Source organism: Pongo pygmaeus, chromosome 5 (assembly GCF_028885625.2).
Source record: "Pongo pygmaeus isolate AG05252 chromosome 5, NHGRI_mPonPyg2-v2.0_pri, whole genome shotgun sequence".
Classification (NCBI taxonomy): Eukaryota; Metazoa; Chordata; class Mammalia; order Primates; family Hominidae; genus Pongo; species Pongo pygmaeus.
In genome coordinates, this window is record NC_072378.2 from 107,133,199 (window position 1) to 107,160,496 (window position 27,298).

Genomic DNA, 27,298 nt, shown 5'->3' on the forward strand with positions numbered 1-27,298 from the left:
CTATGATAGAGGATGATATTAATATTATTCCTTTTGAAACCACTAAAAATGTCTTAAAGAACTAGAAGAGTATCACATGTGGTATTAATGAGGAATCTGCATGTGCATTTTCTCTTTTGTTTAAGAATAGGCATGTGCTATTTTCACGCACATCAGTCTTGCGTAGCAGTCTTTGTTTTACTTTCTGAATAAGGAGCAATAGTAAGCTATCTAGGGACAAGTGAGTTGCAGCTTAGCAATGGTAATTTGTAGTACACTTAAGGTATTTTATGACAGTGTCAGAATGTCACAAGCCCAAGTGACATTTCAGTACTATTAGGAATAGCCAAGAAAATCTAACCATAATTCTTATTTCTTCAGGTGACTTATAATGGCAGCAGAAAACTAGAAGGATCATTAAAAATAAAGCTTGCTGACCTGCAATAGCCCCTGGACTCCCTGAGAGAGTCAGAGCTCTGTGGTGCTCTGAAGGATTCTACTTTCTTTTATTAGGAATCAAAATGATAACTGAGTAATGACTTCACCTCCCCAGGGTGAATAACCCATTCACTAACAGTATTTTTTCCTGATCATTATTTCTCAGCAGCTACAAATTTAAATTTAAAATTAAGGCAGGGAGAGATCTGTAGAATTTAGTATGGAGAAAATGCTCAGCAAATGTTTTTCAGCTGTTTCCGGTCTTAACTGCCTTTTGTGAAAGAGTGTGGTTGTGTGCGTGTGTGTCAACACGCACATGCATCCATAGGTCTATAGTTGTGATGGAAGAGGGCCAGCTAATCCTAAGATTTTTCAGGAGAAAGGAGTTGCTGGAGAAGAGGTGGCATAGCCTGATAAGGAAAATCCCAGAGGTGCTCTTGCTCCTAGCTTCACAATGGTGCTGAACGGGTATCAAGAGTATGTCACCTCCTGGCTTCCTTGTCTAGTCAATAATTCTCACTGTTTCCAAGCAGGAAATCAAAAGGGTAGATGAGACACAAACCTGCCTGGGCAGAGTAAAGAAGTAATTTTAAATGTGGTAATAAGAAATCACAGGTGACTTCCATCATTGAGAGCAAGATTTTTCTGTTTCTCAGTGTTAAAACTTGTATAAGTTTCTTTTTTTTTTTTGGGACAGAGTCTCAGTCTGTCACCCAGGCCGGAGTGCACTGGTGCGATCTTGGCTCACTGCAACCTCTGCCTCCTGGGCTCAAGTGATTCTCCTGTCTCAGCCTCCTGAGTAGCTGGGATTACAGGCATGCACCACCATGCCCAGCTAATTTTTGTATTTTTAGTAAAGACCGAGTTTCACCATGTTGGACAGGCTGGTCTGGAACTGCTGACCTCAAGTGATCCGCCCACCTTGGCCTCCCAAAGTGCTGGGATTACAGGCGTGAGCCACCATGCCCAGCCTGTTTCCAATAGAGATAAATATTTTTCTTATAATGCATCTCTTGTCTAAGAGACCTATTTCTTAGATCTATTTGAAAGCTGAAAGGGACTTTGGAAAAGATCTAGTTTAATGCCATCATTTTACAGAAAAGAATAATAGGGATATGAGAGAATGTGATTAAGTTTACTTAGATGCTAGCAGAGTCCAAATTAGAATCTAGACCAGGAGTGTCCGATCTTTTTGCTTCCCTGGGCCACACTGGAAGAAGAAGAATTGTCTTGGGCCACACATAAAATACATGAACACTAATGGTAGCTGATGAGCTAAAAAAAAAAGAAAACTGCAAAAAAAAACCTTCATAATGTTTTAAGAAAGTTTACAAATTTGTGTTGGGCCACTTTCAAAACTGTTCTGGGCTGCATGCAGCTCATAAGGGCTGGACAATCTTGATCTGACCTTCCAAATCCTGGTCCTCTGTGAGCCATTTCTGTTATACCAACTTAACTCTAACAAAACCGGGCTGCCACCAAACAGTCTCAACCTGCAAGACCACACCACACTCACTTTTTGACAAATATTAATTTGGTAATTACTCCAAGTAAGCCACTACGGCAGGTACTATGGGTAATTCAAAGATGAATTTGCTATTATTGTTTTTTTTTTTTTAGACGGAGTCTTGTTCTATCGCCCAGGCTCGAGTGCAGTGGCGTGATCTCAGCTCACTGCAACCTCCGCCTCCTGGGTTCAAGTGATTCTCCTGCCTCAGCCTCCCGAGTAGCTGGGACTATAGGCACCCGCCGCCGCGCCCAACTAATTTTTTGTATTTTTAGTAGAGACGGGGTTTCACCGTGTTAGCCAGGATGGTCTCGATCTCCTGACCTCGTGATCTGCCTGCCTCGGCCTCCCAAAATGCTGGGATTACAGGCGTGAGCCACCACACCCGGCCTGAATTTGCTATTATTGTTAAGGATCTTGCAATCAAATTCAAAACTGAAGGAGAGGGCTTTAGGGGAGGGAAGGAAAGGATCTCAAAGATATCCAGCAGGGTAAATAACATGAAAAAATCAGAAAGAGAACTAATTTCAGGATTAATAAGCAACCTCCTTGAGATTTAGGGTGGAATGTCCCTCCTAGGTGTTACGCAAATTTTGTTCCCCATTTCTGACTAGGAGGCATTCACAGAACAAGATCGTTATCTTATAAAGCTTTACATAAAAATGTACATTACAATTTAGAAGATTAAAATAAACTCAGTAAAGTGTCTTTTTTTTGTGAGACAGAGTCTCACTCTGCTGGCCAGGATGGAGTGCAGTGGTGCGATCAGCTCACTGCAACCTCCACCTCCAGTGTTCAAGCGATTCTCGGGCCTCAGCCTCCTGAGTAGCTGGGATTACAGGCCCGGGCCACCATGCCCGGCTAATTTTTGTATTTTTAATAGAGATGGGGTTTCGCCATGTTGGCCGGGCTGGTCTCAAACTCCTGACCTCAAGTGATCCACCCACCTCGGCTTCTCAAAGTGCTGGGATTACAGGCATGAGCCACCTTGTCCAGCCATTATTTTTATTTTTAAAAATTTGTTAATTTTCTTACCTCTGCTTTTAGTTTTCTCTTTCTGTGACTTGTTTTTTTTTTGTTTGTTTGTTTGTTTTTAATGAGACAGAGTTTCACTCTTGTTGCCCAGGCTGGAGTACAGTGGTGCAATCTTGGCTCAATGCAACCTCTGCCTCCTGGGTTCAAGCGATTCTCCTGCCTCAGCCTCCCGAGTAGCTGGGATTAGAGACATGAGTCACCAGGCCTGGCTAATTTTTTGTATTTAGTAGAGACGGGGGTTTCACCATGTTGGTCAGGCTGGTCTTGAACTCCTGACCTCAGGTGATCCACCTGCCTCGGCCTCCCAAAGTGCTGGGATTACAGGTGTAAGCCACCATGCCTGGCCTTTTTTTTTTTTTTTTTTTTTTTTAAAGACAGTCTCACTGTGTCACTCAGACTGGAGTGCAGTGGCTCCATCTTGGCTCACTGCAACCTCTACCTCCCAGGTTCAAGTGATTCTTGTGCCTCAGCCACCTGAGAAGCTGAGATTACAGGCGTGCACCATCACACCCAGCTACTTTTTGTATTTTCAGTAGAGACAGGGTTTTACCATGTTGGCCAGGCTGCTCTTGAGTTCCTGACCTCAAGTGATCCACCCCCTTGGCCTCCCAAGTGCTCAGATTACTGGGATTACAGACATGAGCCACCACACCTGGCCTGTGACTTTTTTTTTTTTTTTGAGACGGAGTTTAGCTCTTGTCGCTCAGGCTAGAGTGCAATGGTGCAATCTCGCTCACTGCAGCCTCTGCCTTATAGGTGTGCGCCACCACGCCCGGCTAATTTGTGTATTTTTAGTAGAGACAGCGTTTCACCACGTTGGCCAGGCTGGTCTCGAACTCCTGGCCTCAGGTGATCCACCTGCCTTGGCCTCCCAAAGTGTTGGGATTACAGGTGTGAGCCACTGTGCCCAGCCTGGCCTGTGACTCTTCATAGATACAAGGTTTCCTGAAAGAGTCCTTAGTTTTCTTGTTTTTTCCTTTTTTTTAAAAAATCATCTTTTTTGTCCAACTTTCTGGGAGATTTTTTCATTTGTATCTTCCATTCTTCTGATTACAAAATTCTGCAACCATATTTTTATATTTTATAATTCTAATTTTTATTCTTGAATTGTCCTTTTTAATGAATCATCTATTATTATACCATGGATTTAATATCCTTCCTTGTCAAGTATATTGATTACAGTGCTTTGAAAAACATCTGCCTTTGCTTGCATTGTCTCTATTTCCTCTAAGTTCCCTTTTTATCAGTTTGTTTTTGACTTGCTGTTTCGTGGAAGCAGCTTTTCTCAAATGCCCAGTGGTCCTCTTTTCCTATTCTGCTTCAGAGTAAGGCAGCAGATATTCTGGGCACTTACATCCTCTGAGGCTTGTCAAGTGGTGGGTCTTGCTGTAGGAGGACTGCTCAGGGATATGGCATGTTTACTGAGGAGGCCCCAAATATCCACATCTGCAAGGCTTTTTCTCCTGAGTTTGACAGTTTCTTCAGAAAGAAATCCTCCAGTTTTCTACTTGGTGAATATGAGGAATTTTAAGTTGGCAGCCAGCATTTTGAGAATCAATAAGGGTTGGGAGAAGGGAAATCTTTCAGAATGCAGATACTCACTTAGGCTCTAAGCTTTTTTTTTTTTTTTTTTTTTTTAAATTTCAAAAACTTTAATTTTGTAGAGATGAGGTTTCACTATGTTGCTGGTCTTGAACTCAAGAGCTCAAGTAATCCTCCTGCCTTGGCATCTCGAAGTGCTGGGATTACAGGCATGAGCCACTGTGCCCACCCATCCTCTCTCCTTTAAGGATGGTTGCTACCCCCACCCTCAGCTGTGCCTGGTTTCTCTGTCCAGCGCCTCAGATTAACCCAACCAATTACAGCCACGAAGTTAAATAAATTCCAAGAGGCTTTGGCTAAAAAGGCAAGAAGTTTTGCACTAGAGTTTCTGAATTAAAAGAAAACCAAAAAAGTTCCCTCTCATTTGCCAAGATGAGAAATTCACCCAATTCAAGCCCCTTTACCCCTCCCACTTCGCCATGCTTTTTTTTCCCCCCCGCTTTGATAATGCCTCAGAACAAGCATTCAGGGTCCAAGTTTGTTTTAAAATAACCCAATGAGCTGACAGACGGTGCTCCTGGAATTCTGCAGCTTGTGCGAGAGTCCACAGATGGGAAATTGCAGTCAGTTATAGGGTGGTGCTATTACCATAGCCCAATTTTTGAAAGCCTTTAGAAAAAAAAAGTCATCTGAGTTAATTAGCATTCACCACAGGCATTAGTTTTGTGTTGCAGTATTCTAAGAACTCAGATAATAGAAAAATTCAGTACTGCAATCTCTAACTTTAACTAATCTTTTACCTCTTAAAAACAAAGATTACAAAGAAAGAATTTTACCTGTTACATGAATATGCCTAAGGCTCATCTATAGCCATATATCACCAAGAAATATCAATTATGTTCTAAAATCCACTAATTACTAATGGTACCTAAAACAAGAGTAATTTCATTTTACCTCTCCGATCTGTTTAATCCACAAATCTCTTCCAAGAAATTCCTGATGTAAGACTACAGGAGCTGAGTTCAGATTAAAAGTCATGGAGTCACTGGTCTTTTCTTTAATAAAAGGCTGGACATCAGAATTTATCTACAAGAAGCAGTTAAATGAGTAAATTAGTGAAATGTATATACACTAGTATGTTTTAGTTATATTCAGAAAGTACCAGTTAATGCAGTGAAATATGAAGCTTAAGGAATGCAGTTTTTAGATATATTTTAATAAACAAAAGAATATTTCAGGCCAGGTGCAGTGGCTCACGCCTGTAATCTCAGCAGTTTGGGAGGCTGGGGTGGGTGGATCACCTGAGGTCAGGAGTTTGAGACCAGCCTGGTCAAAATGGCGAAACCTCATCTCTACTAAAAATACAAAAATTAGCTGGGTGTGGTGGCACACACATTCCAGCTACTAGGGAGGCTAAAGCAGGAGAATCGCTTGAACCTGGGAGACAGAGGTTGCAGTGAGCCGAGATCGTGCCACTGCACTCCAGCCTGGGCGAGAGCAAAACTCTGTCTCAAAAAAAAAAAAAAAAAAAAAAAAAAATATATATATATATATATATTTCAGATGATTAACAATAACCTGTAAAATTCTCCAGAATTATTCCCTAATACATTCCTTTTCTAGTGGGTGGCAGTCTTTATTTTACTTTTTAAGTTAAAGGAAAAGATTTAGATAAAGATTTAATAAATAGAATTGCTTAATAAACTAATCTAAGATTAAATAAAATATGCAAAAATCTCACCTGGATATATTATATATGTACATATTCCCCCCCTTATGAACTATTTAAGTAACATCTGAAAAGTATATATTAAATTAAATTTAAAATTATATATATAGAGAGAGGCAACAACACAGCAGCTAATCTTGGGATATTTTAGATTTCATATGCCCATTCAAAGAATTAGTTATTAAAATTAAAGCTTTCAATTTTATTCACTGTATTTCTGAATTTTATTAACTTTTCATAACATGTTTTATATAAAGAGCTATAAGGGGCCAGGCGTGGTGGCTCATGCCTGTAATCCCAGCACTTTGGGAGGCCAAGGCGGGCAGATCACGAGGTCAGGAATTCGAGACCAGCCTGACCAACATGGTGAAACCTCGTCTCTACTAAAAATACAAAAATTAGCCAGGCGTGGTGGCATGTGCCTGTAATCCCAGCTACTTGGGAGGCTGAGGCAGGAGAATCGCTTGAACCTGGGAGGCAGAGGTTGCGTTGCAGTGAGCTGAGATTGCGCCACTGCACTCCAGCCTGGGTGACAGAGCGAGACTCCATCACAAAAAAAAAAAAAAAAAAAAGCTATAAGGGAACTGTAACAAAAATGACAAATATTCTTCCATTATGTGAATATATTCCAGTCTGTAAATATGTTATTTAATAATATGTAAGAGTTCTCTCAAGGACCCTTTCAGGTGGTAAGAAAAGACAAACATCACAAAAATGGTTCAAGTAAGCTGTGGCTTTCTGTAAGAATTACACAATACTTACCAATTATACTGTTTACATTACATAACAATCATCCAGGACTGACAGATTTGAACCACACAATAAGCATTTTTGAAATATAAAAGCAGCTTATTAAATGGCAAAAGGTTTCTTGTGTATCGTTTTAGCTATTTAAGTACTGAAAAAAGATAAAGGGTGTGCAAAGTACCTTATGACTCATGGCCATGTGCTTCCCGTACTGAAATGCCATATCCTGAACCTCAGCATCATGCTTTGCTAATTCCATTGCAGCTTGGCAGCTCTTTGCTAGTAAGGCACCATGGGAGAGAAAAGTCTGCTCCTTCCAAGTCGATATTCCAATATCATCTGTGATATAACTTTCCTAAAAATGTAACAAAAGCCAAGATAAAAAAGACTTTAGGAGTAATTTAATTGTTTCTGCTTTTGAAGAATAAAAAAGTTAAGAAACGAACTATTCAAAAACACTCAGGCTATTGGAACAAGACAGAACTAAAAGATGCCTAACCTCAGCTCTACCTAAAAAGAATGCGGTGGGGAAACTGCTTTTTTACGGTAATGGGGGAAAGTTAAAGAAATGTTAAAGCAAATTTTATTCTAAGCTAGGGAACTTCTATTAAAATATACCCTACAGGATAAGGGAAAAAGTAGAAAGACTTCAAACTAACTCCCTTCTATAGTCATATCAGTTCTTAAGTGCTGGTATTAAGCACAAGAAGCCTATTGCATTTAATTTACGTGAAAATGTCAAGGGCATATGGAAGGAACTACATTTTCTTAGAAATAATTAAATAGAAAAATAAGGCTGGGCGTGGTGGCTCATGTCTATAGTCCAAGTGCTTTGGGAGGCCAAGGCAGGAGGATTGCTTGAGGCCAGGAGTTCGAGACCAGCCTGGGCAACATAGCAAGACTCTACAAAAAAAAAAAAAAAAAAATAGCCAGGCAAAGGGGTGTGCCCCTGTAGTCCTGACTACTCAGGAGGCTGAGGCAGGAAGATCACTTGAGCCCAGGACTTCAAGGTTATAAGTAAGCTATGATTGCACCACTGCACTATAGCCAGGATGACAGAGCAAGACCCTGTCTGTCTGTCTCTTTCTCTCCCTCTCTTTTTATTTGAGACAGGGTCTTGTTCTGTCACCCAAGCTGGAGCGTAGTGGCATGATCATGGCTCACTACAGCCTTGACCTCCCGGGCTCAAGCGATCCTTCCATCTCAGCCTCCCAAGTAGCTGGGACCACAGGCATGCACCACCACACCAAGTTAATTTTTTGTATTTTTTTGTAGATACAGAGTTTCTCCATGTTGCCCAGGCTGGTCTTGAACTCCTGAGCTCAAGTGATCTGCCCGCCTTGACCTCCCAAAGTGCTGGGATTACAGGCATAAGCCACCACACCCAGATGATTTTTTAATTTTATTTTAGTAGAGACAGGGTTTCACCATGTTGGCCAGGCTGGTCTTGAACTCCTGGTCTCAGGTAATCTGCCTGCCTTGGCCTCCCAAAGTGCTGGAATTATAGGCATGAGCCACTGTGCCCAGTCTACCCTGTATCTTAAAAAAAGAAAAAGAAGGGTGGCCGTGGTGGCTCACGCCTGTAATCCCAGCACTTTGGGAGGCTGAGGTGGGTGGATCATGAGGTCAGGAGTTCAAGACTAGCCTAGCTAACATGGTGAAACCCTGTCTCTACTAAAAATAGAAAAATTAGCCAGGTGTGGTGGCAGGTGCCTGTAATCCCAGCTACTTGGGAGGCCGAGGCAGGAGAATCACTCGAACCTGGGCGGGAGAGGTTGCAGTGAGCCGAGATCGCACTCCTGCACTCCAGCCTGGGCGAAAGAGCAAGACTCTGTCTCAAAACAAAGAAACAAACAAAGCAAAAGAAAGAAAAATCAGAGAAGATGTAATCTATTATAATGGAGAATGAATATTATAGTCTTCATGAAAGTTTATTCTCATAATAAACAAGGTGTAAAAGAGGATATAATTTATAAATAAATATATACACATCTACCACCTCTAGATCAATGCTGTCCAACAGAAATATAATGTGAACCACATATGCAATGTAAAATTTTCTAGTGGCTACATTAAAAAAAGTAGAAACAGGTAAAATTAATCTTAATGACATATTTTATCTATCCCAGTATATCCAAATATCATTTTAAACATACATTGAATATAAAAATTATTAGTGAGCTATTTTACACTTTTTTTATACTAAGTTTTCAAAATCACTGTGCATTTTACAACACCTCACTAGCCACAATTTAAGTGCTCAGCATTGGACAGTAGGGCTCTGAGGAAAGGAATGCTGAAGCAAACATATAAAACAATGTTCATTTTATGGCATTTATTTGAAACATCAAACTAACTGGAACCTACCCAGAAGGATTAATTAACTCAAAACACTTTTTTTCCTGCTCCTGATCCTATAATCCTTTCTCTTTTCACAATTGCTTGGAGACAAAATAAAAAATATTAAGAAAAAAAAGTGGTCACCAAAAGGTCAGCTGAAATAGAGCCCCCTCCTCTTCTGCCATGTTGAGGGGAATCTTTAGCCCACTGGTCAAATCAAATTATTAGCTTAATTTCTTGCAATGTTTTTGAGATGGGGTCTTGCTATGTTGCCCAGACTGGTCTCAAACTCCTGAGCTCGAGCAATCCTCCCACCTCAGCCTTCCAAGTAACTGGGATCACAGGTGTGTGCCACCATGCCCAACATCACCTTAATTTTATTAAGTATTTGAACAACAAAAAAATTCCACTTATGGCAATGGTTGCAAATATGCAACACAGCATTGGATAATGAGAGAAAAGCCACACAGGAGAGAAACAATGCATAATGTTAAGACCTTCTTTACAAAACATTAGGTATAAATTATAACATACTTAATTTTATAAATCTGAGAATGTATTTTAAAATGTGACAATATATATTAATAAACCTAAGAAAAACCATATTAGACAAAATTCAACTTCTATTCTTGATGAGAAAAAATGTCCAGAATAAAATAGGAAGAGCTGGATGCAGTGGCTCACACCTGTAATCGTAGCAACTCAGGAGGCTGAGGTGGGAGGATCACTTGAACCCAGGAGTTCAAGGCTGCAGTGGGCCATAATCAGGCCACTGCTGTCCAGCCTGGATGACGCAGTGAGAACCCTGACTCTAAAAAATAAAAAAATAGCAACTGATGTATATTTCTTTAATGTGATAGGGGTGTGCGTGTCAGCCCAAAAGTCAGCAAATATTTTATGGGGAAACATGAGCCTTTCTCACTAATGTCAGGAGTAAGACAGAGATGCACACAACACCACTGATATTTACAATGTAATAGAAGAGACAAGAGAAAGGTAGATGTAAACAAATTAGGAAAGATGAGTTTAACTCTTACTGTTTGAAGGCAATATAACTGCATATTGGGAAAATCAAGAGACTCAACTAAAAAACTACTACAAACAAGAAGATAATTCAGTATGGTAGCAGTGTCTAAAATTAATAATTTATTATTAACATAATAAATTGTATTAACTATAGCTTCCATACATAAAAACTAATCAGTAAGTGTTATAAATAGGGTCTTTTCTTTCATTATGAATACAAAAATAAAGATTAAAAAACTGGGAATAAGGCTGGGAATGGTGGTTCATGCCTGTAATTCCAGCACTTTGGGAGGCAGAGGTGGGCAGATTACTTGAGTTTAGGAGTTAGAGACCATCCTGAGAAACACGGTGAAATCCCGTCTCTACCAAAAATACACAAATTAGTTGGGTGTGGTGTCTTGAGCCTGTAGTCCCAGCTACTTGGGAGGCTGAGGCAGGAGAATCATGTGAGCCTGGGAAGCAGAGGCTGCAGTGAGCTGAGATTGTGCCACTGCACTCCAGCCTGGGCAACAAAGGGAGACCCTGTCAAAAAAAACAAAATAAAACAAAAAACCCAAGACAAAGAAAAAAACCTAGGAATAAGGCCAGGTGAGGTGGCTCACACCTGTAATCCCAGCAGTTTGGGAGGGTGAGGGGGTGGATCACCTGAGGTCAAGAGTTCGAGACCAGCCTGACCAACATGGTGAAACCCCATCTCTACTAAAAATACAAAAATTAGCCTGGTGTGGTGAAGTACTCCTGTAGTACCAGCTACTTGGGAAGCTGAGGCAGGAGAATCACTCGAACCAGGGAGGCAGAGGTTGCAGTGAGCTGAGATCACGCCACTGCACTCTAGCCTGGGCAACAGAGCCAGACTCCATCTCAAAGAAAACCAAAAAAAACAAAAAACCAAAACCAAAACCTGGGAATAAGCTTAGAAATGCACAAAACTGAATGAAGAAAATGTTAAAATACTACTGCAGGAACAAAGATAACTTGAATGAATATAAAGACATATCATGTTCAAAGACAGTAAGATCCAACCTCATAAGTTACTCCAATAAAACTAATAATACCTTTTCCCTCTGACACTGGGCAAACTGAAGTTCATATGGGAAAAATAAACAAAGAAGAGCAGCCAGGAAAATCTTGAAAAAGAAGAGCAATGAATGTGTGTGTATTGGGGGAGGGGTGGAGAGGGACAGCAAATTTTGTCTAAGCCTTACTAGATACTATAACATGCTGTAAAATCTCAGAAATTTTAAAAATATGTACTTTTTAGATAGAGAGACAGACTAGGGAACAAAATAGAAAGTCCAGAAAGCAACCAGACTATATATAGGGATTTGCTGTATTTTAGGAAGAAGTTGAACTTTTCAGTAAATGGTGCTGGTACAACTAAAGAGCTATCTGGAAAAAATAAAGTCTGAGCTGCATTTCGTACTATTTACCAGGATAAACTCTAAATGGCAAAAACAGCAAAACAACCACAAAACCACAGGCAATGTTAGGAGACAAAGGACAATGAGGAAAAAAATTCATATTTCCTATCACAGACAAACGGCTAATCTCCCTGAGGTAGGCTAACAATGCTCAATGTTTCTGCAAAGATGTCTATATCCTAATCCCTGGAAGCTGTGAATGTTACCTTACATGGCAAAACGGACTATGCAGGTGTAATTAAATTCAGGATTTTGAAATGAGAGGATTACTCTGGTTTAACTGGATGGGCTCAGTGTAATCATAGTAGTCCTTATAAGAGGGAGGCAAAGTCAGAGTCATAAAAGGTAATTTAATGACAGGAGAGAGAAATTTGAAGATGAGACATGGGGCCATGAGCCAAGGAATGAACATGGAAATTAGAGAAGGCAAGGAAATGGATTTTCCAATAGAACTCCAGTAAGAATACAAGTCTGTCAACATCTTGATTTAGTGACTTCTGACCAATAAAAAAAAAACCTCTCAGCTTCCCTCTTAGTGATGGTAAGGCTGTGACCAAATAGCCTCTCAAATATGGCTGGTGGAAGTGGAAACTAGCTGGAAATTCCACAATCTCTATCAAAATTATAAGTGAATTTGCCCTGTGACTCAGGAATCCCATGTCCAGGGATTAATCCTACAGATAAACCTACATATATGCGAAATGAAATATGTACAAAGTGTGAAAGTTGATCACAGAAATTGGGTCAATCTTGTCACACCTGACTAAAACAGAGTTGAGAAGTCACAGGAGGAAAAAGGACTTAGAACATGTAACATTGCTCCAAAACTGTAAGTCTCTGTAAGCCTGGCTGCTCAAGCTGCCTGCTATAAACTGAAATCAGTTTTATCTAATAGTTGCTGAAATAACTTGCTGCAACTCTAAGACTAATTTTACCCACCACTATCATTCACTAATCAAAATCTGCCAACTCTCCAGAACCCTACTAGTGCCGATGAACTTTCTCAAAATGCAATATGTAACATTTCTCCTTTTCATAAAACCTCCAACCTTCTCTTTGTTCTTCAGACATACTAAAGATCATTTGGTCTGTGTGTACACCCTGAATTGCAATTCTTTTCTCTCAAGTAAACTGTTAAATTTAGATATCTGGCTCTCTATATATTTTATTTGACTTTGACAAAGGTTACAGTCTGTTGTTCACCCAGCTGCCAGGGTGACCTTTAAAAACATAAACCACGGCCGCCCAGTCTGGGAAGTGGGGAGCGCCTCTGCCCGGCCGCCCTGTCTGGGAGGTGAGGAGCGCCTCTGCCTGGCCGCCACCCCGTCTGGGAGGAAGTGAGGAGCGTCTCTGCCCGGCCGCCCCGTCTGGGAAGTGAGGAGCGCCTCTGCCCGGCCGCCCGGTCTGGGAAGTGAGGAGCGCCTCTGCCCGGCCGCCCCCTGTGGGAAGTGAGGAGCGCCTCTGCTCGGCCGCCCCGTCTGGGAGGTGAGGAGCGCCTCTGCCCGGCTGCCACCCGGTCTGGGAGGAAGTGAGGAGCGCCTCTGCCTGGGTGGCCCCGTCTGGGAAGTGAGGAGCGCCTCTGCCCGGGCGGCCCCGTCTGGGAAGCGAGGAGTGCCTCTGCCCGGCCGCCCGGTCTGGGAAGTGAGGAGCGCCTCTGCCTGGGTGGCCCCATCTGGGAAGTGAGGAGCGCCTCTGCCCGGCCGCCCGGTCTGGGAAGTGAGGAGCGCCTCTGCCCGGCCGCCCCCTGTGGGAAGTGAGGAGCGCCTCTGCTCGGCCGCCCCGTCTGGGAGGTGAGGAGCGCCTCTGCCCGGCTGCCACCCGGTCTGGGAGGAAGTGAGGAGCGCCTCTGCCCGGGCGGCCCCGTCTGGGAAGCGAGGGGCGCCTCTGCCCGGCCGCCCTGTCTGGGAGGTGAGGAGCGCCTCTGCCCGGCCGCCCTGTCTGGGAGGTGAGGAGCGCCTCTGCCCGGCCGCCCTGTCTGGGAGATGTACCCAACAGCTCCGAAGAGACAGCGACCATCGGGAGCGGGCCATGAGGAGGATGGCGGTTTTGTTGAAAGGAAGGGGGGGGGGGAAGTGTGGGGAAAGGAAGGAGAGATCAGATTGTTGCTGTGTCTGTGTAGAAAGGGGTGGGCATAGGAGACTCCATTTTGTTCTGACTAGGAGAAATTCTTCTGCCTTGGGATGCTGTTGATCTATGGCCTTTCCCCCAGCCCCATGCTCTCTGAAACATATGCTGTGTCAACTCAGGGTTAAATGGATTAAGGGCGGTGCAAGATGTGCTTTGTTAAACAGATGCTTGAAGGCAGCATGCTCTTTAAGAGTCATCACCACTCCCTAATCTCAAGTACCCAGGGGCACAAACACTGCAGAAGGCCGCAGGGTCCTCTGCCTAGGAAAACCAGAGACCTTTGTTCATGTGTTTATCTCCTGACCTTCTCTCCACTATCATCCTATGACCCTCCCATATCCCCCTCTCCGAGAAACACCCAAGAATGATCAATAAATACTTCATAAATTAAAAAAAAAAAAGAAAGAAAATGCTGGGGAGACCTCCTCAGGCATTTAAATCAAAAAAAAAAAAAAAAAAAAAGAAAAATGTGACAGTATATTTCACAACTAAATGTAATCCTGCACTCTGACATGGCAATCTCACTGTTAAATATTTACCCAAGAGTAATGAGTACATATGTTCACCAAAAGCAATGTAAAATAATGTTTGTAGATAAAACCTGGAAACAACCCAAATGCTTTTCAATAAAAGAATGCAAAAAAAAAATAAAAAAAAAAAAAATAAAATAAAATAAAAACATAAACCAGAACTACAATGGCCTCCAGCTGTTTCAAACACTCTAGGCATCACCTCCTTAAGGCCTCTGCACTTACTGTTCTGCAGATACACTCTCTAGACGTTTGCATGGCTAGATTTCTCATTACTTTTGGGTCTCTACTCAAACTTCAACCCATCTTTAACAGTCTACCTCCCTCCCCCATTATTTCCTATATCCTTACCTTGCGTTAAACCTTTCTTCCTTGATATTACTGGACCACTCATATACTTATTTGTTAAATGAGTTATTGTCTGTCTCCTTAACTAGACTATAAGTTCCATGAAAGCAAGGATTTGGTTTGGCCTCTGCTGTACAATCAGCATCTAATATAGTATCTCAGGTGGGCAATAAATATTTGTTGAATTTTTTATCTTTCTTTTGGTATCTCTCTCCCTCTTTTGTACCTTCCTCTATCTTTCCTAACTTGGTCAGAATAAAGAATTGAAATAATTCTCCTTTAGGCTAGATGCGGTGGCTTACGCCTATAATCCCAGCACTTTGGGAGGCCAAGGCGGCCGGATCACTTGAGGTCAGGAGTTTGAGACCAGCCTGGCCAACATGGTGAAACCCTGTCTCTACTAAAAATGCAAACATTAGCTGGGCATGGTGGTGGGTGCCTGTAATCCCAGCTAGTCAGGAGGCTGAGGCAGGAGAATCACTTGAACCCAGGAGGCAGAGGTTGCAGTGAGCCGACATCACACCACTGCACTCCAGCCTGGGTGACAAGAGTGAAACTCTGTCTCAAAAAAAAAAAAAAAAATTAATTAAAAAAAATTCTCCTTTAATGCCTCTCTACTGCTCATAGAATCAAGATGAACTCTATAGCATAGCATTCAAGGCATTCCTTTTTATAGTACCAAGCAATACTTCTAGTCCCATCTCCTACACAAAATATCCCCTCTGAGGCCTGAATTTAACACACAGGGGAAGTTGCTGTTTCTTGAATAAAATACATATTTTCACACTTGCGTGAATTTATTTTTTTATTTTTGTGATGGAGTCTCGCTCTGTCACCCAGGCTGGAGTGCAGTGGCGCAATCTCGGCTCACTGCAACCTCCGCCTCCCAGGTTCAAGCAATTCTCCTGCCTTAGCCTCCCGAGTAAGCTGGGACTACAGGTGCGCACCACTACACCCGGCTAATTTTTGTATTTTTAGTAGAGACGATTTTCGCTATGTTGGCCAGGGTGGTCTCAAACTTCTGACCTCAGGTGATCCACCCGCCCCGGCCTCCCAAAGTGCTGGGATTATAGGCATGAGCCACTGCGCTCAGCCTACTTGTGTGAACTTTAAATCTAATCCAAATATCACTTCTTTGAGGAGCACTCTCAAATACTACCACAAATATTTTCCTCTTTAGACTAACATTATCTTATTTATATTATGACACAGCAGTTAATTCTCTCTGAACTGTAGGATTTCTTATATATTTGTTTCCTTGAAGGTTAGACCTGGTACTAGCCACTTTTATATTTTTTAATCACTTAGGCCATATTCAAGTTTCAAGTACTTGCTAAATGAATAGTACCTGTTTATCTGTTGCATTATTAAGTAGATGTGTGCATGTGTTTTAAATGTTAAAAGCTAATGGGTAGATATGGCCATATAATGACATACTATTCAGCAATAAAAAGGAATTACTGACACATGCTATGCCATGGATGAACTTCGAAAACATTATGCTAAGTGGAAGAAGCCAGACACAAGAGACCACATATTTGTATAATTCCATTGATGTGAAATGTAGATTAGTGATTGCCTGGGGCTGGGGGTGGGAACTGTAAATGGGCATGAGGGACCTTATAGGGGTATGTGTGAAAATGTTCTAAAAATGATTTATGGTAATGACTGTATCACTTGATAAAAGTTACTAAAAATCATTGAATTGTAGGCTTGAAATGGGTGAATTTTATGACATAAAATATACCTCAATAAAGCTGTTAAGAAAGAAAAAAGCTAATGAGCATAATATTTTACATTTATTGGTCTCAAATGTTTAAATTAACATTTTAAAAAATGTATGACTCTCAATTAACTGTGGTTTGCATATCATCCTCATTTATTCATGCAAAAAAACCCATTTATTAAGGTTCTAATATGGTTCAGGCTTTCTGCAAAGCAATATAGATATGAAGATTAATAAATAGCCTGTCCTCAAGAAGCTCACAGTCCAGGGATAGAATGTATATATATCAATATATAGATATAACTATATAGATACAGATATCTATATATAGAATGTATAGATAATTGTATTTCAGAATAATTGCAAGATCTCTAAAATCAAAGATTCAGTTTTATTACATATTTCTTACTGTGATTAAGACTTTTTACTATTCATCATTTCTACATTTTAAATTATTCAAGTAATACACGATCACTGAAAAAAATAAGAAAATTCAGAAAACCAAGAAACGATTAATTTATAGTCCCCTGAAATCTACTACCATAAGTTAATTGGACCACAAATTAACTGTTCCTAAGTTAATCAGCAATCTTATTCCCTAAACATTATTACCTTTTATGAATTTGGTTACTAATGAAACAAAATCCCTCCCTTCATTTCCATCAGCTTGCCATGTATATACTAAGAGAGCATGCTCTATTATAAATGAAAAGTTAATATAAATTGTAAAATGCCAAGAAACTAGTATGATAACCACATCCAAATCAGTACCCTCAGACACCAGATATACAGAATTGTGAAATGAATGCATGTAGCAGAGTAAATGAGATTTAGATATACCTATATCAGGATGGGCGCGGTGGCTCACGCCTGTAATCCCAACACTTCAGGAGGCCGAGGCAGGTGGATCACGAGGTCAGGAGATTGAGACCATCCTGGCTAACACGGTGAAACCCCGTCTCTACCAAAAATGCAAAAAATTAGCTGGGAGTGGTGGCGGGCGCCTGTAATCCCAGCTACTTGGGAGGCTGAGGCAGGAGAATGGCGTGAAGCTGGGAGGCGGAGCTTGTAGTGAGCCGAGACCGCACCAGGGCACTCCAGCCTGGGCAACAGAGGGAGACTCCGTCTTGGAAAAAAAAAAAAAAAAAAAAAAAGATATACCTATATCATCAACTTACATATGTGCAGTTTTTACTAAGGTTTATTATACAGAAAAGGAGGATACATTCAGTGAATATTTACTTTTGATGGGATTTCCTTTTTTTTTTTCCTGAAAGGTGATAGATGTCAAGATACTTGTTGAATGACTATCAGAGAGAAGTATGTTAATTTTTTTTAAATGTAGGTCTCACCGTCACATGACCTTCTTGCTGAAGTAAGGCTGGTTCAAATAACATGGGAAAAAACCTGAAACTTGCAAGATGATGTTTGCTTGAAATAGTGGTACTGGTGGTTTTGCTCAGCCACATGCTGCTCTGCTACTTTATTGCTGCGAGAGATACTTTGAGTTGCTTTTCTAATGGTGGTGAGACATTGGTACATATCTACTCACGTAAGACCAAACTGCACTTATAACAGTGGCTGCTCAGGATTAAAGGTCTGGTCCATGGTCACAGAACAAAGGTGAACTAATTGGCCCGGGAAGGTGTCAAAGCCCCAGCGAGAACCTGCCAAGCCAAACTGCTACCTTTCACATAATCAGAAAAGAAGAGGTGGAAACAAAGAAGCTAGCTGCCTGTGAAGTTAAAAGTACTTTTTAAAAAAGTATGCAAATGTTGCCTGTTTTCATGCTTAGGACTTCAGATTCATATTCTGGGTCACTATCTTTATAAATACAACCTAAATTTGGGTTGGATGAGACACCAGATCTCTCTAATGACCCATTTCACCATGTTAAATGTTTGCTTTGAATTAGCCTTTTCAATTATTTTGAGAAACTGGACAGCCAAAAATTTACATACCTTTTTTTTTTTTTAAAAAAAGGTCAAGTATAGAAAAATGTCAATAAATCTCCACATTTGGGAATCAGAAAAAAGCAAGGAAAAAAATGCAATCTAATATCTCCTGGGAGCTAACTATGTGATGACACTTTTATGTTCTTTATTATAACAGCCCTCAGAAATATTAATTATCATTATTCCCATTTAATAGGTAAGGAGGGCCGGGCATGGTAGCTCACACTTGTAATCCCAGCACTTTGGGAGGGTGAGGTGGGTGGATCACTTGATGTCAGAAGCTCGAGACCATCCTGGCCAAAATGGTGAAACCCCATCTCTACTAAAAATACAAAAAATTAACTGGGCATGGTGGCAGCACCTGTAATCCCAGCTACTCAGGAGGCTGAGGCAGGAGAATCACTTGAACTTGGGAGGCAGAGGTTGCAGTGAACCAAGATGGTGCCACTGCACTCCAGCCTGGGTGACAGAGCAAGACTGTCCCCCCCCCCAAAAAAAAAAGGTAAGATTTCAAGAATATATTTTGACCAAGATTAGACTGTAGTATGTGGCAGAGATGAGTCTCAGAAGTATAGCAATTGGATTCCATTTTCTTAGCACATAACAGAATATATGCAATACTTAATATATCTTACGGTTTAAAAGCAGGTTGTAGACTGGGTGTGGTGGCTCATACCTGTAATCTAAGCACACTGGGAGGCCAACATGTGAGGACAGCTTAAGCCTAAAATGTCAAGACCAGCCTGGGCAACAAAGTGACACCCTATCTCTACAAAAAAATTTTTTTTTTGAGATGGAGTATCACCCTGTCACCCAGGCTGGAGTGCAATGGCACAATCTCAGCTCACTGCAACCTCTGCCTCCTGGGTTCCAGTGATTCTCCTGCCTCAGCCTCCCAAGCAGCTGGGATTACAGGTGTGCGTCACCGCACCCAGCTAATTTTTTGTATCTTTAGCAGAGGCCAGGATGGTCTCAAACTCCTGACCTCATGATCCGCCCGCCTCAGCCTCCCAAAGTGCAAGGATTATAGGTGTGAACCACCAAGCTCTACAAACATTTTTCAAAAAATTGGCCAGGCATGGTGGCTTACGCCTGTAATGGCCAGGCATGGTGGTTTACGCCTATAATCCTGGCACTTTGGGAGGCTGAGGTGGGCAGATCATCTGAGCTCAGGAGTTTGAGACCAGTCTGGGCAACATGGTAAAACTCTGTCTCTATCAAAAATACAAAAAACAAGCCAGTTGTGGTGGCATGTGCCTGTGGTCCCAGCTCCTTGGGAGGCTGAGGTGGGAAGACTGCTTGAGCCTGGGTGAGCAGTGGAGGTTGCAGTGAGCTGAGATCATGCCACCACACTCCAGGATGGGTGACAGAGTGAGACTCCATCTCAAAAAACAAACAAACAAACAAAAATTAGTCGGGCATGATGGTACATGCTTGTGGTTCCAGCCACACATGGGAGGCTGAGGTGGGGAGATCGCTTGAGTCCAGGAGGTCAAGGCTGCAGTGAGACATGTTCAGGCCACTGCACCCTAGCTTGGGCAGCAGAGTAAAACGCTGTCTCAGGGAAGAAAAAAGAAAAAAAAAAGTAGACTGTATTTAAGAGTGAATGACATCTATGTACCCGCCCCTGCCCCTCACCCACCAAAAGCATTTAAACTTGTAAATCAAGCCCTTTAATATTATCCATTGAAGAAATCCCAGAGTCTACAGCAGGGGTCCCCAGCCTCCAGGCCATGGACTGGTACTAAGTCTGTGGCCTCTTAGGAACTGGGCTGCACAGCAAGAGGTGAGCGGTGGGTGAGCGAGCATTACTGCCTGAGCTCCACCTCCTGTCAGATCAGCAGGGGCATTAGATTCTCACAGGAGTGTGAACCCCGTTGTGAACTGTGCATGCCAGGGATCTAGGTTGCCTGCTCCATAATGCCTGATGATACGAAGCGGAACAGTTTCATCCTGAAACCATCCCCATGCATTGAGTGCTGTATTCTAGGTGTGCAAGGATGAGGTAAAGTGGGGATTGAGAAGCAAGAACAATATGAGCTGCTCAAAAAGCGAAACAAGATCACTCCTTATTGTGGACAGGACAGTTGCTCATCCAGGGTCCATTTCTCTCTCCTCTCCCTGCTTACTAATAAAACCATAATATTCTTCAGGTATTCACTGCTCCTGCTAATGATTAGTTTAGGAAAGGATATATCATCCAATTCTAGCATAAGAGATATGAGGGAAATCCACCACTGAGCTCCTAGGAAAGACCCACGTAGAAGTGGAAGTTGTTTCCTCTAGATGTTGCCCTGTCTTGACAGGACATACCGAGGGCTACTGTAGCCTAACTGCTACCAGGCTGATGATAAAGACAACAGTAAGGAAGGCAGAGCACGGACAGAGAGGGCTTCGATAGCGCTGAGTTGTCATGTGAAACTATCCCCGATGCCTGACTACCTCTGCATATTCAGTTAGTGTAATATATATATATGTAGTAAAATATATATCTTCACTTATATTCATGTCTATTTAATTGGGTTTTCCATATTTTTGCTGCTGAAAGCTTTCCAATGAATTTACTCCCTAAGATAAAAAATGGTTACACTACACGAAGTCTAGATATGCCAACATTAACAACTACTAGAACATGTAAGTATTTCCTGAGGATGGTGTATTAGTTGTCTATTGCTGCAAAACAAACTAGCATCTTAAAACAACTGACATTTATTATTCCACAGTTTCTGAGGGTCAGGAATCCAGGAATGGCTCAGCTGGCTGGTTCTGGCTCATGGTTTCTCGTGAGGTTGCAGTCATGCTGTTGGCCAGGGCTACAGTCATATGAAGGGGCTGAAGAATATGCTCCAAGCTCAATTAAATGGTTGTCGGCAGTAGGCTTTAGTTCTTGCCACACAGGCCACTCACGTGCCATGGCAGCTGGCTTCCCTAGAGTAAGTGATCCAGGAGAGTAAGAATATACCCAAGAAGGAAGAAGGAAGCTTCACTATATATATATATAATTTTTTTTTTTTTTTTTGAGACAGAGTGTCGCTCTGTTGCCCAGGCTGGAGTGCAGTGGCATGATCTTGGGCTCACTGCAACCTCTGCTTCCCGGGTTCAAGTGATTCTCCTGCCTCAGCCTCCTGAACAGCTGGGATTACAGGCGTGTTTCACCATGCCCGGCTAATTTTTGTATCACTGTGTCGGTCAGGCTGGTCTTGAACTCCTGACCTTGTGATCTGCCTGCCTTGGCCTCCCAAAGTGCTGAGATTACAAGCGTGACCCACCGTGCCTGGCCTTCTTCACTATCTTTTATAACCTAATCTTGGAAGTAACATACCATTGCTTCTACTCTATATTATTGGTCACACAGATCAACTCTAGTACAATGTAGGAAGGGTTTGCACAAGGCATACAAGGAGGTGGCACTAATTGGGGGTGATCTTGGTGGCTGGCTACCACAGATGAAGTCTGTGATTAGAATTATTGGGGTCAACAGATCTGAATATATAAAAATCTCTTAAAACATTCTTTCAAATTGTTTTCTAGAAAAATTCTTTTGATCTGCATACTAACCAGCCAAGTTTGAGACTATCTTGCCATTAAGTAGAATTATTGTTTTACTTTTCAGGTAAAAAGTGACACTTCATTTAAACTTGGGAAGACATTTCATTTATTAGCCATTTATTCTTCCTCAATTTATTCATTTATTAAAGATTCACTGAGTATAAAAAAAAAAGATTGACTGAGTATCTTCTATGTGCAAGGTAAGTACTCATGCCAATGAGCAAAACCAGAGAGTTCTTGCTCTCATAGTTATTACAGTCTAATGGGGAAGTCAAACAATTGGATAACCACACAAAGAAATATAATTATAGCCGGGTGCAGTGGCTCATGCCTGTAATCCCAGCACTTTGGGAGGCCAAGGTGGGAGGATCACGAGGTCAGGAGAATGAGACCATCCTGGCTAACACAATGAAACCCTGTCTCTACTAAAAATACAAAAAAATTAGCTGGGCGTGGTGGCAGGCGCCCGTAGTCCTAGCTACTCGGGAGGCTGAGGCAGAAGAATGGCGTGAACCTGGGAGGCAGAGCTTGCAGTGAGCCGAGATTGCGCCACTGCACTCCAGCCTGGGCGACAAAGCGAGACTCCATCTCAAAAAAAAAAAAAAAAAAAAAGAGAAATATAATTATAAACTGAGATACTTCCGATGCAGGAAAATGAACATACTTCTATGACCACATGGAATAAAAGAACTTGGCTGAGACTGGGATTTCTGGAGATGGCTTCCCTGAGGACATGACACTTGAGCTGACATAGGAAAGATAAATAAGGGGTAAATAGTGAAGGAGATGGAAAAGTGTGTTCCAAGCTGCAAGGATGGCCCATACAGAGGAGGATGTCTGTGGATCAGCTATTAGGGCTGATATGCAGACAGCGAGGGTGAGAATGGTAGAAAGTGAGGCTGGAGGGACAGACTGAGGTCAGACTATGTAAGCATCTTTTGGATCACTTACAGGATTTTGGACTTTTTTTTTTTTTTGAGATGGAGTCTCGTTCTGTCGCCCAGGCTGGAGTGCAGTGGCGCAATCTCGGCTCACTGCAACCTCCACCTCTGGGGTTCAAGCGATTCTCCAGCCTCAGCCTCCTGAGTAGCTGGGATTACAGGTGTATGCCACCATGCCCAGCTAATTTTTTCTGTATTTTTAGTAGAGACGTGGTTTCACCATGTTGGTCAGGCTGGTCTTGAGCTCCTGATCTCATGATCCGCCTGCCTCAGTCTTCCAAAGTGCTGGGATTACAGGCTTGAGCCACCGCGCCTGGCCCAGCCGAGCCCAGCCTTTTTTTTTTGAGACAGAGTCTCGCTCTGTTGCCCAGGGGCACAATCTCGGCTCACTGCAATCTCCACCTCCTGGGTTCAAGTGAATCTCCTGCCTCGGCCTCTCAAGTAGCTTGGATTACAGGTGCCCGCCACCACATCTGGCTAATGTTTTAAATATTTTTGGTAGAGACAGGGTTTTACCATGTTGGCCAGGCTGGTCTCGAACTCCTGACCTCAAGTGCTCTGCCAGCCCGGGCCTCCCAAAGTGCTGGGATTACAGGTGTAAGCCAAAGCGCCTTTTTTTTTTTTTGAGACAGAGTCTCACTCTGTGGCCCAGGCTGGAGTGCAGTGGCACGATGTTGGCTCACTGCAAACTCCGCCTCCCAGGTTCAAGCGATTCTCATGCCTCAGCCTCCTGAGTAGCTGGGATTACAGTTGTGTGCCACCACACTCGGCTAATTTTTATACTTTTAGTAAAGGCGGGTTTCACCATGTTGGCCAGGCTGGTCTTGAACTCTTGACCAAGTGATCTGCCTGCCTCGGCCTCCCAAAGTGCTGGGATTACAGGCTTGAGCCACTGCATCGGGCCCAGAGTCTACTTTTAAAAAGAGTGCTCCAAAGAGAAATTCCTTCTCTGCTCCCTCCCAGTTATGCTTCTGGTGAAGGTGGTGGTACGGAAGAGTAAGGCAGGCACCAGGTGAACCTGGTAAGGAGCAGAAGTATTAAGGATGACTCACAAGTTTTTGACTTGAAAATCTGAATGAATGGTGACGTGTTTTATGAAGATAGAGAACAATGGGATGGCTTCGAAGGGAAAGATCATATATGTGGTCTTAGATGTCCTGAGTCTGAGATGCCTGTGAGAACTCCAAGTGGAGGTGTTGAGAAAACAGTTAAATATTTAGCTCCACAGCCCAGCAGTGACCCAGGATGGAGATAAAAATTGGGACTCACCAGCCTATAGACAGATGGTAATTGAAGACTTGGGTTTCATTTTCTGAATGGCTTACTCTTGTCCTTTGATCAGAATGGTATTCTATTAAACACTTTACATGCCTAATAGTGATGTTTCATCTCTCAGGCAAATAAACTGCCTTTTAAGATATTTTGCTGTGATAGTTGTGAGTAACCTAGAGTGCCTCCAAATGGTGTACAAATTCAATTTAGACACTTAACAAATAAAAACATTCACCAACTAGATCCACTCTAAATCTGAGGGTCTACTTAATCAAAAGGGCCACTATACATAATAAGCTTTCTTAGTCATCAACAGTTTCTCTGCCTTCTCAATATCTATATCAACCTTCACTTTACCACTTTGCATATTTAATCTAATACTCCTATATTTGATTTCCAACATGTATACTTCACAAAACATTTGCTACTTTTATTTTTTTAATTAAAAAAGTTTGCTAGGCCAGGCACGGCGGCTCACACCTGTAATCCCAGCACTTTGGGAGGCAGAGGTGGGCAGATCACCTGAGGCCAGGAGTTCGAGACCAGCCTGGCCAACGTGGTGAAACCCCGTCTCTACTAAAAATACAAAAAATTAGCTGGGCTTGGTGGCAAGCGCCTATAATCCCAGCTACTCGGGAGGCTGAGGCAAGAGAATCTCTTGAACCCAGGAGGCAGAGGCTGCAGTGAGCAGAGATCACACCATTGCACTCCAGCCTGGGTGACAGAGGGAGACTCTGTCTCAAAATAAACAAACAAACAAACAAAACAAATTCCTCTCAATAGTCTTTAAATCTGAATAAATTCAGTATATTTATTTGCATCAAACGATTTATGACTGTGGTTACTTTATAAAAAAGGATGCCAGTAAAATTAAAGGTATTTATTATCACCACTAGCATCTTCAAAGTCTTTATTTGTGAGTGATAGAAGCTTGAACAGATGCCCAGCAAACAATAAAACATGACATGACATGTTTTATTAGCTCATTAATACATGCCTTGGGTACAATGTGAGGGACAGGTTGTGAATAAATTGACCAATGAAATATGCCTCAGAGTATCTTACTGCTTTTATACAGCACTCATTGTTTTACTTTTAAACCTCTTAGAATATACACTTTTTAAAAAAACAGCTTTTACATGTATATATACTTGAGACATTTTTAACTCCAAGGAAAAAAAAATACATTTTTTCCTATTTCTGTTGGTTTTTTTTTTTTTTGAGACATTGTGTTCCTCTGTCGCCCAGGCTGGAGTGCAATGGCGTGATCTCGGCTCACTGCAACCTCCACCTCCTGTGTTCAAGCAATTCTCCCGCCTCAGCCTCCAGAGTAGCTGGGATTACAGGCGTGCACCACCATGCCTGGCTAATTTTTGTATTTTTAGTAGAGACAGGGTTTCACCATAAGCCAGGCTGGTCTCAAACTCCTGACCTCGTGATTCGCCCGCCTTGGCCTCCCAAAGTGCTGGGATTACAGGTGTGAGCAACTGTGCCCGGCCTCACTTTTCCTATTTCTAATCTACTAAATAAAACTTTTAATTTAAACCCCCTTCTACTTTGGTAGGGTGAATTAGCTTCTTTGAACTCAAACTCACTGATTCCCTCTTTCTAGTCGACGTCCCCTGCCCACCTTCATCCATTTTTTTGGCAACAGTCTCAAAGCCCCGATCTTCCATTGTTATTACTCTGTGCTTTTGTATGCATACATATACAATAATGTCTACATATGAACACTGTAGTCCTCTCTGGCTGCTGGAGGATCTACTATCATCAGGAACTCTATGGTAACTATCTGGTCCAGGAAGTTCATGACCAACTGACTACTTCAGTGGAAATACAACAAATGGTCATTGATGTTTTTTATCCTTGGAGGACAACAGTACCTAAGGCAGAAATTCAGGGAAAAATCCACCAAAATCTCACTGGGTGTTATATTTGTATTTGGATTCAGAGCTCACATTGGTGGCGGCAAGAAAACTGGCTTTGGCATGATTTACGACTCGCTGGATTACGCAAAGAAATGTGAACCCAAATATGGACTTGAAAGATATAGCCTGTGTGAGAAGAAAAAGACCTGAAGAAACAAAAAAGCTGAGCAAGAACAGAATGAAGTCAGTCAGGGAGACTGCAAAGGTCAAAGTTGGTGCAGGCAAAAACAAGGAGTAAAGATTTTGCAATGACTTTGTGGTGATCCTGCAAATTCAATCACCACAAACTACAAAACTGAAGGAAAAAAAAAAAGCCACTGTAGGTGCTTCATGAACAGCCCTGACATGGCTTTGCTGAAACTCCAAGTATCAAACCTTTGCCCTCTCCAGCCTGGGGAGGATTGACATTCCAGTACTAAACGGTTCGTAGCCCTGGAGGGTAGGATTTAGGTCCTCAGGCTAGAAGCCTCCAGTTAAACTCTTCAAACCAGCTCCCTAATCTCATGCTTGGCCTAGACCACCAGTTCCCCACAAATCTCTTAATCCATCTGACTCCAGTTTACTATTGACAAAAGTACCCCCAAACTCAGGGGCTTCAAACAACAATCACTTATTATTGCTCAGTGTCTTTGGATCAGCTGAGATTCAGCTAATCTAGACTGGTAGCTCCACCTCTCACTGCATATCTCTAGGTTGGCTGGAGAGGCTCTGCTCCAAGCGTCTCTCACTCTTCCTGGATCAGCAGACTAGCCAGGGCATGTTTTTCTCATAGTGACGACTCAGGCCCAAGAGAGCCTCTTACTGATCAAAGTAAGTGAGCCCAGAGTTAAAGGACAGGTAAGTACCCCCTGTCCATAGTCAGAGGACATTACAGTGACATGGCAAAGGGCATGAATGTGTACATAAGTTATCTACTGCTGCAAAAAAAATGACCCCAAATTTAGTGGTTTAAAGCAAGAGTAAACATTTATTTTCTCACAATTTCTGTAGGTTAAGAATTCAGGAGGTGGGGCACAGTGGCTCATGCCTGTAATCGTAGCACATTGGGAGGCCAAGGCATGAGGATCCCTTGAACCCAGGAGTTTGAGACCAGCCTGGGCAAGATGGTAAGACCCCATCTCTATTTAAATTAAAAAAAATTTTTTAAAGAATTCAGGA

At 42.2% G+C, this 27,298-nt stretch overlaps 1 protein-coding gene across 1 annotated transcript in view; it reads right to left on the reverse strand.

Annotated features, from left to right (window-relative positions):
• Positions 1-27,298, reverse strand: part of PDSS2 (decaprenyl diphosphate synthase subunit 2) — a 313,717-nt gene that overhangs the window by 51,905 nt on the left and 234,514 nt on the right. Inside the window, exons 5-6 of the mRNA XM_054491948.2 lie at positions 7,159-7,332; positions 5,456-5,587 (exon numbers count right to left, since the gene is read on the reverse strand). Of these exons, the coding sequence (XP_054347923.1) occupies positions 5,456-5,587; positions 7,159-7,332 (306 nt within the window). The remainder of the gene's footprint in view (positions 1-5,455; positions 5,588-7,158; positions 7,333-27,298) is intronic.